This window comes from Podarcis erhardii, assembly GCF_964252035.2.
Source record: "Podarcis erhardii genome assembly, chromosome: 18".
Taxonomy (NCBI): Eukaryota; Metazoa; Chordata; class Lepidosauria; order Squamata; family Lacertidae; genus Podarcis; species Podarcis erhardii.
The window spans coordinates 9,012,450-9,029,571 of record NC_138516.1 but is presented as its reverse complement, the minus strand read 5'-3'; the positions used below and the strand labels follow the sequence as shown (position 1 = coordinate 9,029,571).

General features: G+C 49.1%; 3 protein-coding genes across 4 annotated transcripts in view; 1 reads left to right on the top strand and 2 right to left on the bottom strand.

Annotated features, from left to right (window-relative positions):
• Positions 1-503: 503 nt before the first annotated feature.
• On the bottom strand, positions 504-6,809 carry LOC309333060 (UPF0449 protein C19orf25). Of its 2 annotated transcripts, none has more exons than XM_081846507.1 (3): positions 6,730-6,809; positions 2,692-2,854; positions 504-1,933 (listed from the first exon to the last, which is right to left on the bottom strand). In XM_081846507.1, exons 2-3 carry the CDS (start codon positions 2,825-2,827, stop codon positions 1,737-1,739), a joined length of 333 nt encoding a protein of 110 aa, XP_081702633.1. In that variant the 5' UTR covers positions 2,828-2,854; positions 6,730-6,809; the 3' UTR covers positions 504-1,736. The 2 variants fall into 2 exon arrangements, with proteins under 2 accessions (XP_081702633.1, XP_081702634.1); XM_081846508.1 differs by lacking the exon at positions 6,730-6,809 and adding an exon at positions 2,959-3,024.
• Positions 6,810-8,428: 1,619 nt separating this feature from the next.
• Positions 8,429-14,561, bottom strand: MRPL54 (mitochondrial ribosomal protein L54). Its single transcript, XM_081846497.1, has 3 exons — positions 14,408-14,561; positions 11,483-11,639; positions 8,429-8,666 (listed from the first exon to the last, which is right to left on the bottom strand). Exons 1-3 carry the CDS (start codon positions 14,514-14,516, stop codon positions 8,534-8,536), a joined length of 399 nt encoding a protein of 132 aa, XP_081702623.1. The 5' UTR covers positions 14,517-14,561; the 3' UTR covers positions 8,429-8,533.
• A 2,177-nt stretch (positions 14,562-16,738) lies between these two features.
• Positions 16,739-17,122, top strand: part of GAMT (guanidinoacetate N-methyltransferase) — a 234,799-nt gene continuing 234,415 nt past the window's right edge. The window contains exon 1 of the mRNA XM_081846407.1: positions 16,739-16,787. Coding sequence (XP_081702533.1) covers positions 16,754-16,787 — 34 coding nt within the window. The 5' untranslated portion in view covers positions 16,739-16,753. The remainder of the gene's footprint in view (positions 16,788-17,122) is intronic.

Sequence of the window (17,122 nt, the reverse complement as noted above, 5' to 3'; positions counted from 1 at the left end):
TTCCCCAGCCACTCTGGGCGGCTTCCAACAAATATTAAGAATACATTAAAATCCCGCTTGTGGATTTCCTATAAGGGACACCTGCGTAAAAGTTTTAAAAAGGTAAAGGACCCCTGGACGGTAAAGTCCAGTCAAGGGCGACTCTGGGGTTGTGGCGCTCATCTCGCTTTCAGGCTGAGGGAGCCGGCGTTTGTCCGCAGACAGCTTTCCGGGTCATGTGGCCAGCAGGACTAAACCGCTTCTGGCGAAAGCAGAGCAGCACACGGAAACGCCGTTTACCTTCCCGCCAGAGCAGTACCTATTTATCTACTTGCACTCTGACGTGCTTTTGAACTGCTAGGTTGGCAGGAACTGGGACAGAGCAACGGGAGATCACCCCATAGCGGGCATTCGAACCGCCGACCTTCCGATCGGCAAGCCCAAGAGGCTCTGTGGTTTAGGCCACAGCGTTGCAACTGTGAAAACAGAGACTGCCTAGGTACATAAACGCAGAGAGCTGAACGTTGTCCGAAAACTGCATTTTAATAACAGCTCCTTAAGTTAAACCAGAGGTGAGAACCAGCAGCCTCGGGACCTAGCTTTCCCCCTTTCCATACTGAAACACCCATCCCGACAAATGACGCCCCCCTCCCTTTCCTCTCTGTCCCACCCCCCCGCCCCCAGACCCCCAGACACGGACAACTTCTGTTTCACTTTCCTGACAAATCAGCTCTAGGCACAAATCTAGTGGGAATTCCGTTCACAGTCACCAAACCCACGTCACGATGGAGCCTACGTCAAAACACCAAAATGAATCCGGAAGCTGTCGAGCCACCGCCCTACCCCACCCCTGCTCCCTTCCCAGAGTTTGTCAGAAGCCGGCCCCCTTCTTTGCGCCGCTCACGCTGGAGGGGCGCGGGGTCTGCCCGCGGGGCCCTGCTTTTCGCAAGCTGGAGAGCAGCCTCTGTTTGAAGAATCTCTCGCCGTACTCGAGTCCGTTCAGGTGCCTCAGCGCCGGGGGCATTTCCTTCCGCGAGACGCCCACGTAGACGGGGATGACCTTCGCCCCCTCCCAGTGCACCGCGTGGTCGAGGTTCCACTCGGCCACCCGCCGGCACCAGGGGTCGGCCACCGAGCGGGGCGTCAGGAGGAGGATAGCCACGCGGCTCGCCTGGATGACCTCGCCCACCGCGGAGAGCTCCGGCCGCCCTGCCACGTGGTCCTGGTGCTCAACGTACCCTCGGAAGCCGTGCTCTGCCAGGAGTTGGCAGATGGCGGTGGCGACGGCGTCGTCATCCAGGCAGTACCAGAGGGAGAAGTCGTAACGGGGCAAGGGGGTTGTCATGGCCGAAGTGACGCAAAAATGCGGGGGAACGAAGAAAAACGGCAAAAATAAAAGCGGGCTAACCCTCCCTGTTCGCCCAACCCCTACCCTCAAAAGTCCACCTGTCCCAGCTTAGAAGGGAGAGCGCCCGACGGTAACAGCTTGCCTTAAGTCTGTGCGGACGAAATGAAACAAGGCCCCGGAAGGGAGAGCGGATGTCATGAAATCGGGGGAGGCAAACCGCGCCAACGTCAAGGCGGCGTGGAACGGGGCAACTGCTTTGGCACACATTCACAAGACCGAGCACACAGACAGTGTTTGAGTGGCGTAGCTTATGCATGCTGGAGCAGCCGGCGTGCGCAGAGGGGGCGCGATACGGGCCGGCTGCTCGGGGTGCTTCGTCGCTGGCCCGCCTCCCGGAGCGGGCATCATCTCACAAGGCTCTCTGCTTCATCTCCAAGATCCCCTGCTCTAGAGTCGCTCCGGCCAGCTTGAGCTCCTCGCACTTTTCCTTGAGGAGGCTGCAGGCCATCTGGAGGCGGTGGTTCATCTCCACGTACGACTGGGTCAGCCGGTAGAGGCGCTCGCGCTTGGCCTCAGGGTCTTCGTTCTTGGATGGGGAGGGCAAATCTGAGCGCAGGCAGAGAGACAGAGAGAGAGATAAAACAATGGTGTGCTTTTCCAGGGCAGATGAAAATCAATGATTTTTAAAACGAAAAGGAGAAGGCGGATTTCTTGCATGGGACTCGAACCCACAACCTGGGATTAAGAGTCACATGCTCTACTGACTGAGCCATCAACAATAACAACATCATCGGCATGGCTGTGACTACAATTATTATTGCTATAAAAGGTAAAGGGACCCCTGACCATTAGGTCCAGTCGCAAACGACTCTGGGGTTGCGGCGCTCATCTCGCTTTATTGGCCGAGGGAGCCAGCGTACAGCTTCCGGGTCATGTGGCCAGCAGGACTAAGCCGCTTCTGGCGAACCAGAGCAGCGCACGGAAACGCCGTTTACCTTCCCGCCGGAGTGATACCTATTTATCTACTTGCACTTTGGCGTGCTTTCAAACTGCTAGGTTGGCAGGAGCAGGGACCGAGCAATGGGAGGTCACTCCATCATGGGGATTTGAACCGCCGACCTTCTGCTCAGCAAGTCCTAGGCTCTGTGGTTTAACCCACAGCGCCACCATCCCCACAAGATCAGCTGCTAAAACTAAAGCTGCCCATCTCCTCACATCTGTCTCTTCCTCTCCAGGGTTTCCCACAAAGCAATCTGAGACTGAGCCTGGGTATCTTGCCTTCGCTCCTCCTGCTTCATGCCTCTCTTGGTTCTGGGAGGCAAGGCACACGAATGAGCCCCATGGGGAAAGGGGGCTCTGGTTACCTTCGCTGGGCTCGGCCAGGAGGACGAAGACGGGGTCGTTGGGCTGGGCGCGCCGCACATCTTCGAGAATCTGCTCCGTGCTGGGGGGGTCGGGGCGGGTGGGCAGCACCACTCGCTTCTTGGCCTTGGAGGTCATTGCTCAGAAACAGCTGCCGGCGGGGCACTGGAGGGAGAGAAAGGAGGGGTGGGGATCAGAGGGGGCACTTGGAGAGAGACAAGGGTCCCAGGGGATCCCAGGGTGTCGTTCGGAGCAAGGCCGTAGCTCACCGGTAGAGCAGCTGTTGCTTTGGGTGCGGAAGGCTCCAAGGCCCCATTCCTTCGCCTGCCCGCTTGAAGCCCTGGTGAGCCACGGCGAGCCAGTGCACACAACAATAATTTATTATTTGCACCCCACTCATCTGGCTGGGTTTCGCCAGCCACTCTGGGCGGCTCACAACGGAATACAGTGGTACCTTGGGTTAAGAACTTAATTCGTTCCAGTGGTCCGATCTTAACCTGAAACGGTTCTTAATCTGAGGCGCACTTTCGCTAATGGGGCCTCCTGCTGCTGCCACGCTGCCAGAGCACGATTTCTGTTCTAATCCTGAAGCAAAGTTCTTAACCTGGAGCAACCAATTCCTGGTTAGCGGAGTTTGTAACCCGAAGCGTCTGTAACCCGAGGTACCACCGTGCAGTGGTACCTCGGGTTACATACACTTCGGGTTACATACACTTCAGGTTACAGAGTCAGCTAACCCAGAAATAGTACCTCGGGTTAAGAACTTTGCTTCAGGATGAGAACAGAAATCATGCTCTGGCGGCGCAGCGGCAGCCAGAGGCCCCATGAGCTAAAGTGGTGCTTCAGGTTAAGAACAGACCTCCGGAACGAATTAAGTACTTAACGCGAGGTACCGCTGTATTAAAAACACGATAAAACATCAAAAACTTCCCTAAACAGGGCTGCCTTCAGATGTCTTCTAAAAGTCAGATACAGTGGTGCCTCTGGTTAAGTACTTAATTCGTTTCGGAGGTCCGTTCTTAACCTGGAACTGTTCTTAACCTGAAGCACCACTTTAGCTAATGGGGCCTCCCTCTGCCGCCGTGCGATTTCTGTTCTCCTCCTGAAGCAAAGTTCTTAACCCAAGGTACTATTTCTGGGTTAGCGGAGTCTGTAACCTGAAGCGTCTGTAACCTGAAGCATCTGTAACCCAGGGTACCACTGTATCACCACCACCAGCCAATCAGCCAATGGGAGTCATAGCCCTGCAATATTTACAGCGCCACAGATTCCTGATCTAAAGATATTTTGTCGCCCGGCATTGTTTGATCAAATGCAAATTTTATCTAAAGCAACTGGGGGCTGCAACTCCTCGTAATTTATTTCCAGATGGAGGGGGAGGCCTCTTCTCTGCTTCCCATAATCCTATTTTATTGAGGACCATAGAACAGGGCTCATTTGAACAGGAGCTGCAGAGTCACAGAATCATAGAGTTCGGAGGGACCCCCTGGGACATCTAGACCAACCCCCTGCAATGCAGGAATCTTCTGCACAACTTGAACCCACAACCCTGAAATTCAGAGTCTGGTGCTCTGCCGACTGAGCTATCCCAGCTTCTTTTTATTTTTATTTCATTTTTAGAAGGGCGACAGCTCAGGGGGCAGAGCTTCTGCAAAGTCCCAGATTCAATCCAAGCCTGGGACCTCCGGGTTAAGCTGCCAGCCAGTGTAAGACAAGCCAGAAGGATCAACTATCCGATTCAGCTTCCCATTTAAACCATCGCCTGATTCGGAGCCTCATGAGGACTGCAATCTTACTTTTTAAAAAATAAAACAAATGAAAGTGTGTAGCTTGGCGGCGCAACATCGGTTTTACATGCAGAAAGTCGCAGGTTTAATTCCCCCCCCCAAAAAAATGCCATGGGATCTCTAGGTCGGAGGGGAAAAGACCTCCTTCCTGAAACCGTGCAGACTCTCGCTGCCATTCAGTGCTGACGGCCTGACTTGGATAACCCCCTCACTTAATTAAAACAACAAAATTTGCACTGGTCAACCAGAGTTTCCAGAAAAATCAAGCCAAAGGAAATTTTTCCTGCAGTGGTCTTATTTCAATGCCTATCAAAAACTGGAAGGAATCTTAACTTTCCCCTTTATCAGCGTGGTGGGTAAACCGCTGGACCAAATTGCCAAATCTCTCTCCCCCACCCCCCAATCCTCACTCTGGCAAGCCTTCTCCCCATAACCTGCTCCCCCTCCGCAAATCCTTCCCTCTCAGTCCCTGTCTTCTCTCTGACCAGGCTCTCAGCATGCAATTCCACCATGCGCTGCCCTAATAATCCTTCTGGAAAACCGCAGTTGAATTAAATTTGCAAATTCATGATGGGTGTGTGTGTGTTTTTGTGCCTGCTGCTATATTTTGGGTGGAAAGGGATTTTCTTGCGGGGGGAGGAGGAAGGGAGGAGAGGACAGTTGTACGGATAAATCCTATCTTCTTTTCTTTCCAAAAAATTCTCCGGTTCCCCCCCACCCTCCCCCCAGGATGGTTAGAAAGGACAGCCCATTCATCCGAAAGGGGTTCGAGAACATTCAGTAAAAGATCTGCAGTGTCTGTGCGAAGAAGGGGCTTGATGCAAGACACATGCAGGGTGGGGGGGGGGAGATTAGGGAGACACATGCAGGGTGGGGGGAGAGATTATACGTATGTATGGAAGAAAAAGAATACAGAATACTGTATAACGGTTCTGCAGATACCACACCCACCACCCTTTCTGCAAACTGCAGCCTCTATTTTCTGTCCTTCGCAAACCAAGACTCCTTTCTGGTCTGTCCGTGTCCCCCCCATCACTAAAACCGCCCCCCTAACCAACATTGCTTTTCTTCGCACACCCCAGGGGGCTATTTTTCCTGTTCTTCACAGTCCCCCCACTACAAAAAACCCCTGAATTTTCACCACCCAGCCCTGATTATGACATCTCACCTCTCCCATCTCCATCATCTCCATCAAGACCTTTCCTGCTTCGGACGCCAACCCCCCACCTCCCGGTTTTCTCTTTACCTAATCCCCCCCCCTCCAAGTTCCTCTTCCCCCTCTCCCCAGATTCCTCCCACTTCCCCCCCACCCAATACACACAAGTCACCCCACCTAGGCGCTGTCAAACACACACGCCGCCTTCCGTCTCTAAGCCTCTCAAGGAACGTCTATTGCAGCTTATTCAGCGCCCCCCCCCAAACAAACCCCCAAACAAACCCACACCTGGCCCTATTAGTTTCCCACCCCCCTTCCTTCAAGCAGATCTCTTCCTCCATTGTCCCACCTGCACCCTTCTTTTACACCCCCCCCCCCAATTCCCTTCATCATCTGGGCTCTTTCTGCATCTCCACCTCCCTTAATAATAATAATAATAATAATAATAAAGCACCCCACCATCACGAAGGACCTCAGTTATTTCTATCCTTGTTCATTTCGTCCTGCTCCCCCCCCCCCACAAAAAACCCCAATATTCCACCCCATAGCAGCCTTCCCCTGGGTTTCTCTCCTTTTATCAACACCCCCCATGTCATCTAACCATTTGCACCAACCACAAAAGCCCCCCCCCAGGGGGGGGAAATGCTTACTGCCTATCCTCTCTCTACCCCCCCCTAAAAAACACCACTTTTCTCCCCTGTAGCCCATTGGGGGCACTTGACACGTCGCCCACCCCCCACCCAAGACGAGTCCCGCCCCCCCACGCACAAATAACCCTAATAGTTCCTGCGCCCCCCCCAAAAAAACCACTCCCCCCCCAAAAAAAACACCCACTTACCTCTCCCCCCCAAATAGGACCCGTTTTCCTCCTCCTTTCTCTGCCCCCCCAAGTCAAAAGCCCCCACCCCACATAATTTAAGGCCCCCCCATATTTGAGACCCCCCCAAAAAACCCATATTATACCCCCCCAAATAAGACCCATTTCCTTCCTCTTTCTTCCCCCCCCAAGTCCACAAAGGTTCAACCCCCCCCAGGTTAAGCCCCCCCCCAAAAAAAACCTCCCCCCTCCCCCCAGGTAGCCCCCCTTCCTTCCTCACCTGCTCTTCCTCCCTCCTCCTCCTCCTCCTCACCTGAATCCCTCCCTCCCTCCTGGCCCCGCCCCTCCTCTGGGCCCCGCCCACTTCCTCCTGGGGAGGGCAGCGACTTCCGCTTTCCGGCCGCCGCCGCCGCCGCACTTCCGGTTGGTTGGGCTGTTGTTGTTTTTTCCCCCTATTGGAGCGAAGCGCCGGCGCTCTAGTCCTCCGGCGTGCGTCTCTATGGCCCCCCGCAACGCCTTCCTCTGTTGCCAAGGCGGGCGAGCTGCGGATGGGAGCGTAGAGCTAGGAAAGGGGAGAAAAGGGTAGAGGGGTAGGTCTCGCGGCGGAACGGCGAGAACATTGCTGTGCTAACAGCTGCCATCAAAAATGTTCCATCGCAAATCGGGTTTAGTGTCAAAATGCAAGTGGTTTCTCCCCAGATTCAGCTGAAAATGCAACTTTGCTCCTTGCAGTCTGCACATTTTGATCCTAAACATGATTCGCAAAGGAGAGGAAGGGTTTGGGTCATTTTTGATGGCAACTGAATGTGAAATATATTGTGCGTATATCTGCGTGTGTCTTATGTATATTTGATTGACATGCTTGAAATGTCTGGGGAAACCCATGTCAAAAGGGAAGATTTTTTAATTTCCTAAAAAGAATACCTTCAAACCTTTTGAAATCCGGCAAGCCTAACTCAGCACAAAAGAATATACTGAATTGTTTCAGACGTTAGAAGCTGCCTTAAACAGCCAAATCATCGCCCCATCTAGAATTGCAGAGTCGGAAGGGGCCCCTAGAGTCATCTAGTCCAGCCCCCTGGAAATGCAGGAATCATTTGCCCAGCGTGGGGCTCACGTACCCTCCAAGCATCCTCATTTTCCAGGGACGGTCCTGGATAACAAGAGTTTCTGATTTGATCCCAGAATCTCCCGGTTCCCTTTTTCTCCTCCCTTCCACATCTGGGAGAACAATTAAAAGTGGAGTGTCTGTAGGTGCCAAAACTGGGTCCTGGGCATCCCTACATCTCAGCTGCGCAATTGAAAGAAAATACAGCGGTCCCTTGGTTCTCAAATGCCTTGGTACTTAAACAACTTGGAACCCAAACAGTGCAAACCCAGAAGTAAGTGTTCCGGTTTGCAAAATTTTCAGAAGCCAAACATGCTCCGTTTTGAGTGCCACGCTTCCGTTTTGAGTGTTACACTGAGGTCTGTTTTTGCTATTTATCTTGCATTTTTGTTTGTGGCTTTTTTGTTTTTGTGACTGTGTGGAACCCAGTTCAGCTACTGATTGATCGAGTAACATCAGTACATTGTTTATTGCTTTCATTTTATGGATCAATGATCATTAGATAGTAAAGTTCATGTTAAATTGCTATTTTAGGGGTTGTTTTTAAAAGTCTGGGATAGATTAATCCATTTTGCATTCCTTTCTAGGGGAAAGCGAGCCTTGGTTTTGGAACGCTTTGGTTTTGGAACGGACTTGCAGAACGGATTAAGTTTGAGAACCAAGAGACCACTGTAGTAAAAAGCACAAGCTGTTCAGGAAATCACTCTCCACAGTATCCAGCGATTTATGTTTATTTTTTGTGGTTTTTAAAAAATGCAATAAAATAATTTAGAGGAAGAAGAAGAAGAGGAAGAGGAAGAGGAAGAGGAGGAGGAGGAGGAGGAGGAGGAGGAGGAGGAGGAGGAGGAGGAAAATCACAGGGACTATCCTGCACGGTCGAGGTTTTTATTGGCCAACTTTTACACCAAGGGAGACATAAAAATAGAAAACAAGGTCCTTTCCTAGCAGCCAACCGCCACTTTCACAGCTCTCCGCATCAAAATGACCGGACCTTCTTCAGTTTGTTTTCCTGCCAAATGTTGAGCTTCCGCAGCTTCCGCCAATATTCGTGGGTCTCCGGGTCCAGCTCCTCCAACTTCTTGGGGGGGCCGAGGTCCATCTGGAAAAGCCTGGAAGGGAAAGGTGATGGGGTGAGCCGAGAAAGGGGGAGAGGGAATTGCGTGACGGTCAAGAGCGCATCATTGCGCCTAGAGGCTAATCTTCTACTTGGACTACTGCCATGCACACTACGTGGGGCTGCCTTTGAAGGTGACCCGGAAACTGCAATTAATCCAGAATGCGGCAGCCAGACTGGTGGCTGGGAGTGGCCGCCGGGACCACATAACACCGGTCCTGAGAGGTCTGCATTGGCTCCCAGTACATTTCCGAGCACAATTCAAAGTGTTGGTGCCGACCTTCAAAGCCCTAAACGGCCCAGTATACCTGAAGGAGCGTCTCCACCCCCTTCATCCAGCCCGGACACCTGGGTCCACCTCCAAGGACCTTCTGGCAGTTCCCTCATTGCGAGAAGTGAGGCTACAGGGAACCAGAGAGAGGGCCTTCTCGGTGGTGGCGCCCATCCTGTGGAACACCTTCCCACCAGATGCGAAGGATATAAGCAGCTATCTTCTTTTTAAAAGACATCTGAAGGCAGCCCTGTTCAGGGAAGTTTTTAATATTTAATGCTGTATTGTTTTTAACACTTGATTGGAAGCCGCCCAGAGTGGCTGGGGAAACTCAGCCAGATGGGCGGGGTATAAAGAATAAAGAATTATTATTATTATTATTATTATTATTATTATTATTATTATTATTATTATTATCTTCCCTCGGTAGAATGACGGATCTGGCGTAGGACACTTAAGTCTTGGTTTCGCCTAAACTCAAATGCCCCTGGTCTAATATCCCTAGGACTGCAAGATCCCAAAAGCGCCTGGACTGAAATTGTCTATCAAAAACTTCACTCTGGTGGTTTATCCCCACAACAGTTACTCACTTTGGGTTTTAGTAAAGCAAACAGTCTAATTTGTCTGCGCCTAAATGATATTGGAGGGACGTGGGTGGTGCTGTGGGTTAAACCACAGAGCCTAGGACTTGCCGATCAGAAGGTCGGCAGTTCGAATCCCCGCAATGACGGGGTGAGCTCCCGTTGCTCAGTCCCTGCTCCTGCCCACCTAGCAGTTCGAAAGCACACCAGTGCAAGTAGATAAATAGGTACCCTCCGGCGGGAAGGTAAACGGCGTTTCCGTGCGCTGCTCTGGTTCGCCAGAAGCGGCTTAGTCATGCTGGCCACATGACCCGGAAGCTGTACGCCAGCTCTCTTGGCCAATAAAGCGTGATGAGCGCCACAACCCCAGAGTTGTCCGTGACTGGACCTAATGGTCAGGGGTCTCTTTACCTTTTACCTTTAAATGATATTGAGCGTCAGAACAACTTGGCCACAATAAGGACATGGCATGACTGTTTTCCACCTTCCCCTTTCGACTCTCTGGCACCCTATCTGCATCACCTAGCGATTCTAAAATATAGACGCGCTTTTACTCTCGCAAGATTGAATGTCTTGCCCTCAGCTGGACTTGAGGGATGATTCCAACAGATCCCACACGGAAAATGTCTCTGTGGAGACGGCAGTCCCAAATTGGTGGCGCATGCCCTTCTGGCTTGCCCTCTTTATAAAGACTTGAGGAATGAGATTATCACCTCTCTTTTATCGTCCATCCCGTGTCGCCCAGCCACTGCCCCAGTGTCCTTTCTCCTGGCAGATCAAGATGAGCAGGTGACAGCAAAGGTGGCAAGGTTTTTCGCTGGGGCAATCAGAATCAGATCCACTATTGATTCAAAACCTTACTTAGAATCATAGAATCGTAGAGTTGGAAGAGACCACAAGGGCCATCGAGTCCAACCCCCTGCCAAGCAGGAAACACCATCAGAGCACTCCTGACATATGGTTGTCAAGCCTCTGCTTAAAGACCTCCAAAGAAGGAGACTCCACCACACTCCTTGGCAGCAAATTCCACTGTCAAACAGCTCTTACTGTCAGGAAATTCTTCCTAATGTTTAGGTGGAATCTTCTTTCTTGTAGTTTGGATCCATTGCTCCGCGTCCGCTTCTCTGGAGCAGCAGAAAACAACCTTTCTCCCTCCTCTATGTGACATCCTTTTATATATTTGAACACGGCTATCATATCACCCCTTAACCTCCTCTTCTCCAGGCTAAACATGCCCAGCTCCCTTAGCCGTTCCTCATAAGGCATCGTTTCCAGGCCTTGGACCATTTGGGTTGCCCTCCTCTGGACACGTTCCAGTTTGTCCGTGTCCTTCTTGAACTGTGGTGCCCAGAACTGGACACAGTACTCCAGGTGAGGTCTGACCAGAGCAGAATACAGTGGCACTATTACTTCCCTTGATCTAGATGCTATACTCCTATTGATGCAGCCCAGAATTGCATTGGCTTTTTTAGCTGCCACGTCACACTGTTGGCTCATGTCAAGTTTGTGGTCAACCAAGACTCCTAGATCCTTTTCACATGTACTGCTCTCAAGCCAGGTGTCACCCATCTTGTATTTGGGCCTCTCATTTTTTTTGCCCAAGTGCAATACTTTACATTTCTCCCTGTTAAAATTCATCTTGTTTGTTTTGGCCCAGTTCTCTAATCTGTCAAGATCGTTTCTGAAGTGACTTCTTCTATGCTATGGATTTAGTATCAAAAGTATTCTTGGCTACCAGATATATTTCAGGCATGGGGGTGTGGGGGCAGAGATCTTTCCGAAAAAGCTGTTCCTCTGATTCAAAACAGGAAACCTGAGGTTCCTCAATGCACCGCCCCCCGAATCTCTATCTGTTTGCACACACCCTGTGGACTAGAAACTTGATTTGTTAATTTAAAAAAATTAAAATAATGTCTGCATTTCTACAGAAGGTTGGCTCTTCGTCTACCTCAAACTCACCATTCCGGATATTCCGAGTCCGGCTTCAAAGCTATCTCTGGGCCTTCCTTGTAGATGTTGACCCCCACGGCGTGGGTGGTGAGGATCGCGGCATCTTTGCAGACTTCGGGACCCTTCATGTCTTCTTTGGCGGGGCCTTTCCCTCTGATCTTTACACCTGGATGAAAACAGCAAAAGAAGGGAAATGATCCTTAATGAATTGGGGGGAAAATGTTGCCTCCATTGTCCTTGAGGTTGCTGGGAACGGACCAAAGAGGAACAGGTCTTAAAATTGGTTGGGAAACAAAAGACCTCTATGATACACTGGGCAATAGATATAGGACATAATATAGATTTTTAAAAAGTATTTAAGTATACCTTCTTGAAGAAACCAGAGGCCTTTCTCCTGGGCATGGTCGGCCAATTGGTGCCAAAGAAGGATAGAACTTTCTTTATGTATGCAACAACAGCAGCAAGAATACTCATCGCGAAATATTGGAAGACACAAGATTTACCCACCCGGGAAGAATGGCAGATGAAAGAAATGGACTATATGGAATTGGCGGAAATGACTGGCAGAATCCGAGACCAGGGAGAAGAGTCAGTGGAAGAAGATTGGAAGAAATTTAAAGATTATTTACAGAAACACTGTAAAATTATTGAATGTTAAAATGACGTTGGAATGAAACGAAGCGGTTTTAGTAATAAGGTTAAATAGGAATATGTAAAAATGGATTAAGAAATAAGATAAAACAAAGAGGGCAAGGATTTGCTGAATTAACTATCTGAACTGGAATACAAAAAAGGGAGGTGTGAGGAAGTCATGAAAATAAGTAAATGAATTGTAAGATATAGAAAGAGGGACTTATTTTTAACTGTTTTTATTTTTTCTGTAATTTGTGATTTTTTGTTTTTATCATTTTTGTAACCTTTTTCTTATTGAAATTTTAATAAATATTATTTTTTTAAAAAATAATAATATAGATTTTAATCTCTGGGGGAACTTTGGAAGAGCGATCTGAAGTCTACAGCATGTTATTCCTTGAAGGAGAACTACCTGAAAATGATTTACACATGGTATTTTACTCTGAGTAGCCTTCCTAAGATGTGTAAGACGGAATGGGATATGTGCTGGAGATGCACTGAGAAAGAGGGTACATTCTATCATATGTGGTGGACCTGTAAAAGGGTACAATATTGGGGAAATAATTCATAATGAATTGAAAAAAATTTGTTTAAAAGCACCCCCCCCCAAAAAAAACCCCAGAGTCCTTTATGTTGGGAATAATTCAAATGGAAATTCTCAGGTGTCCAAAAAGGCTATTTCTGTACGCAACAACTGCGGCCCGTGTTTTGCTGGCCCAAAAATGGAAAACGTGCGAAGAAGAACGCCAACTTAAGCTGATGGAATATGTGCAGCTTGCGGACCTAACATATCAAATAAGAGAACAAAGGACACACATTCAGAGAAGACTGAAAAACGTTTCCTGAATCTATGGATAATGATTGTGTACAGCTGAAAAAGCCGGCAGCATTGAGAAAAATTCAACAGTGTAAACAAGTTTTGATGGATGCAATAACGAAGAACCGAATGGTACAGTTTTGGAAGAAAGGTTGCCCTCTGACCATGTGCAGAGTTCCCCCAACCAGCCTCCCTTTTACAGGGAAAGGAAGGAAGCAGAACCTCCACAGCGCAGTGCAGTCTTCCTGCAAATTGGCCAATACAACACACTGGCCCTCTGCCCATGTGCAGAGTTCCCCGAACCAGCCTCCCTTTTAGGGGGAAAGGAAGGAAGCAGAACCTCCACAGCGCAGTGCAGCCTACCTGCAAATTGGCCAATACAATGCAATACATTGTCTACCTGCAATATTGTCCACAGTCTACATGCAAATTGGCCAATACAATACAACACATTGGTCCTCTGACCATGTGCAGAGTTCCCCCAACCAGCCTCCCTTTTAGGGGACAAGGAAGGAAGCAAAACCTCCACAGCGCAGTGCAGTCTACCTGCAAATTGGCCAATACAATGCAATACACTGTCTACCTACAATATTGTCCACAGTCTACCTGCAAATTGGCCAATACAACGCACTGGCCCTCTGCCCATGTGCAGAGTTCCCCGAACCAGCCTCCCTTTTAGGGGGAAAGGAAGGAAGCAGAACCTCCACAACGCAGTGCATTCTTCCTGCAAATTGCCCAATACAATGCAATACAATACATTGGCCCTCTGACCATGTGCAGAGTTCCCCGAACCAGCCTCCCTTTCAGGGGGGAAGGAAGGAAGCAGAACCTCCACAGCGCAGTGCAGTCTTCCTGCAATTTGGCCAATACAATGCAATACACTGTCTACCTGCAATACTGTCTACAGTCTACCTGCAAATTGACCAATACAACACACTGGCCCTCTGACCATGTGCAGAGTTCCCCCAACCGGCCTCCCTTTTAGGAGAAAAGGAAAGAAGCAGAACCTCCACAGTGCGGTGCAGTCTACCTGCAATTTGGCCAATACAATACAACAAAACACATTGGCCCTCTGACCATGTGCAGAGTTCCCCGAACCAGCCTCCCTTTCAGGGGGGAAGGAAGGAAGCAGAACCTCCAGAGCGCAGTGCAGCCTACCTGCAAATTGGCCAATACAATGCAATACGTTGTCTACCTGCAAATTGGCCAATACAATACAATACACTGGCCCTCTGCCCATGTGCAGAGTTCCCCGAACCAGCCTCCCTTTTAGGGGAAAAGGAAGGAAGCAGAACCTCCACAGCGCAGTGCAGCCTACCTGCAAATTGGCCAATGCAATGCAATACACTGTCTACCTGCAATACTGTCCACAGTCTACCTGCAAATTGGCCAATGCAATACAGCACACTGGCCCTCTGACCATGTGCAGAGTTCCCCCAACCAGCCTCCCTTTGCAAAGCCCCCCTCCCGGGATCCTGGCTTACCGCCGGCCTTCTTGGCGTAGCTGCGGAGCCCCGGGCCGGGCCAGAGGACGCTGCGGGCCGGGGAGAGGCGGAGCACGGCCCGCAGCTGCTGCAACCCGGAGAGAGCCATGAGCGCGGAGAGGCTGCCCGGGCTCGGCGGAGGCGCACGGAGTCTGCGCGGGAGCCGGAGAGCATCCTGGGAAATGTAGTCCGCTTCTTTGATTTTTTTTTCTTTTTTTGCAATTGCATTCTGTTCCTGATGAGGTGGCTTGTTTTTACTGAGAACATTTTATTGATTTTCAAAAACAAAAAATAAAATAAAAACAACAGTAAAAAAATACAGACACATTTTTATTATTTTATCTTATTTTTTGAAGTTGTGATGAACTCTCTCTCTCTCTATATATATATATATTGTACATTGCAATTAGCAGAGACTCCTGATAATGTGGCTTGTTTCATTGGTAACATTTTCTTAATTTTCAAAAACAAAAAAACAAGCATAAAAGCAACAGTAAAAAAATCACAGACAAATTTTTATTATTTTATTTTTCGAAGTTGTGATGAACTCTCTTTATACACACACACACACACACACACACACACATATATATATATACACACACATTGCACATTGCAATTAGCGGAGATTCTATGGCTATTGATAAATTCCAGCATTAGAAATACTCAAGAGTTAGACCTATTAATGGAGACTCTAGCCCTTAAATTATATTGGCTGCATAAATTCCAGTATTGGGAATACTCAAGAGTTAGACCTATTGGAATTAATGGAGACTACAACCATTAAATTATATTGGCTGCATTTTTTTGTGTTGTTTAGTCATTTAGTCATGTCCGCCTCTTCGTGACCCCCTGAACCAGAGCACGCCAGGCCCTCCTGTCTTCCACTGCCTCCCGCAGTTTGGACAGACTCATGTTTGTAGCTTCGAGAACACTGTCCCACCATCTCGTCCTCCATCGTCCCCTTCTCCTTGCGCCCTCCATCTTTCCCAACATCAGAGTCTTTTCCAGGGAGTCTTCTCTTCCCATGAGGTGGCCAAAGTCTTGGAGCCTCAGCTTCAGGATCTGTCCTTCCAGTGAGCACTCAGGGCTGGTTTCCTTCAGAATGGAGAGTTTTCATCTTGCAGTCCATGGGACTCTCAAGAGTCTCCTCCAGCACCAGAATTCAAAAGCATCCATTCTTCGGCCATCAGCCTTCTTTATGGTCCAGCTCTCACTTCCATACATCACTACTGGGAAAACCAGAGCTTGAACTATATGGACCTTTGTCGGCAAGGTGATGTCTCTGCTTTTTAAGATGCTGTCATTGCTTTCCTCCCAAGAAGCAGGCGTCTTTTAATTTCGTGGCTGCTGTCACCATCTGCAGTGATCATGGAGCCCAAGAAAGTAAAATCTCTCACTGCCTCCATTTCTCCCCCTTCTATTTGCCAGGAGGTGATGGGACCAGTGGCCATGATCTTCGTTTTTCTTTATGTTGAGCTTCAGACCATATTAAACTCCTTGGACAATAACAACACAAAAAACAGCGGCCATTTGTTGTGGACAAAGGACAGCTGGACATATAAAGGCCCCCATTACCTTCAGTAGCTTGGGGCCTCATCAAACCTAAATCCGGCCCTGGAAAGGGTTCATGCGGCCCCCGTTAAGTTTCCAACAAGGGAACTTGGCCCTCGGGCTCTAAAAGGGTCCCAACCCGACCTTGTTCTGTGCCTTTTCTTCTAAGCAGAACGGTGCAACGTTCTGGGTTTGTTCCGGTATTTTAAAATTCACATTCAACTTTGGGTCTTGTTAACAGAAAATTCCGAGGGCTCCCTTGGACAAAAACAAAGACACCAACCAGGATAACTTGGAGCAAAACAGCAGCCTGTAGGATTGGCCTTTATTGATCTGTTGCAACAGGGTGCTCCCCTCGCCTGCAGGAGAGAGGAGGGACCCAGAAAAAATGGTGTGCAAGGTCTTATAAAGACTTTTGAAATTGCCACCCTGTAGATCAAGACCACCCCTAGAAACATCATGCATACATCACAGAAGGGGTGTAACCTAAGACCACCCCTCAGATACATCACACCTACGTCACAGAAAAGGCGGTCTACAACAGAAATTTGAAGGTTGTTTTTCTCCTGTCCTTGTTTATCTCCTGTCTGGCTGGTTACTTGATTGGATTTCCTGGGTAGCCTGGCCAGTCTTTTGTAGTGATAAATACTTAGTTCCTGGGCCAGGTCACAGGCTCACATCCTATTCAAACACAGACATACCCTTAAGACAGGATTTGTGAAGGAAAAGACAATGGGGAGGTTTCCCAATTTGACCTTGCAGAGAAAACATTTGCTCAGTTTAGGAATCAAAATGGTTCCAGGTCGGTCTTCCTGTGCTGATCTATGTACGTGCTTGGTTGGTACGCTTATGAACATTACCGTATATTTAAGACCATAAAATTCCTATTACACTATCCCTGCCGAAAGGAAGATCTGTTTAGGAGAAGGCCTTTTCCTCGTTGATATTTTGCTGACATATGAAAGAAAACGATGCCCCGTCATGGATTTTTAAACAGAATCTGATCCCCCAGCTCCCTAAAAGGCAACTTGATCTGCTTGCAAAGAGATCTTCCGAAAGCCCGGTGAAAGGAAGCAGGTTAAAGAGGAGAGAGGAGTCTTATTACGACCAGAAAGAGAGAGGATTCGCTCCCCGGTTTGATCTTCAAAGCGAATTTCGTCA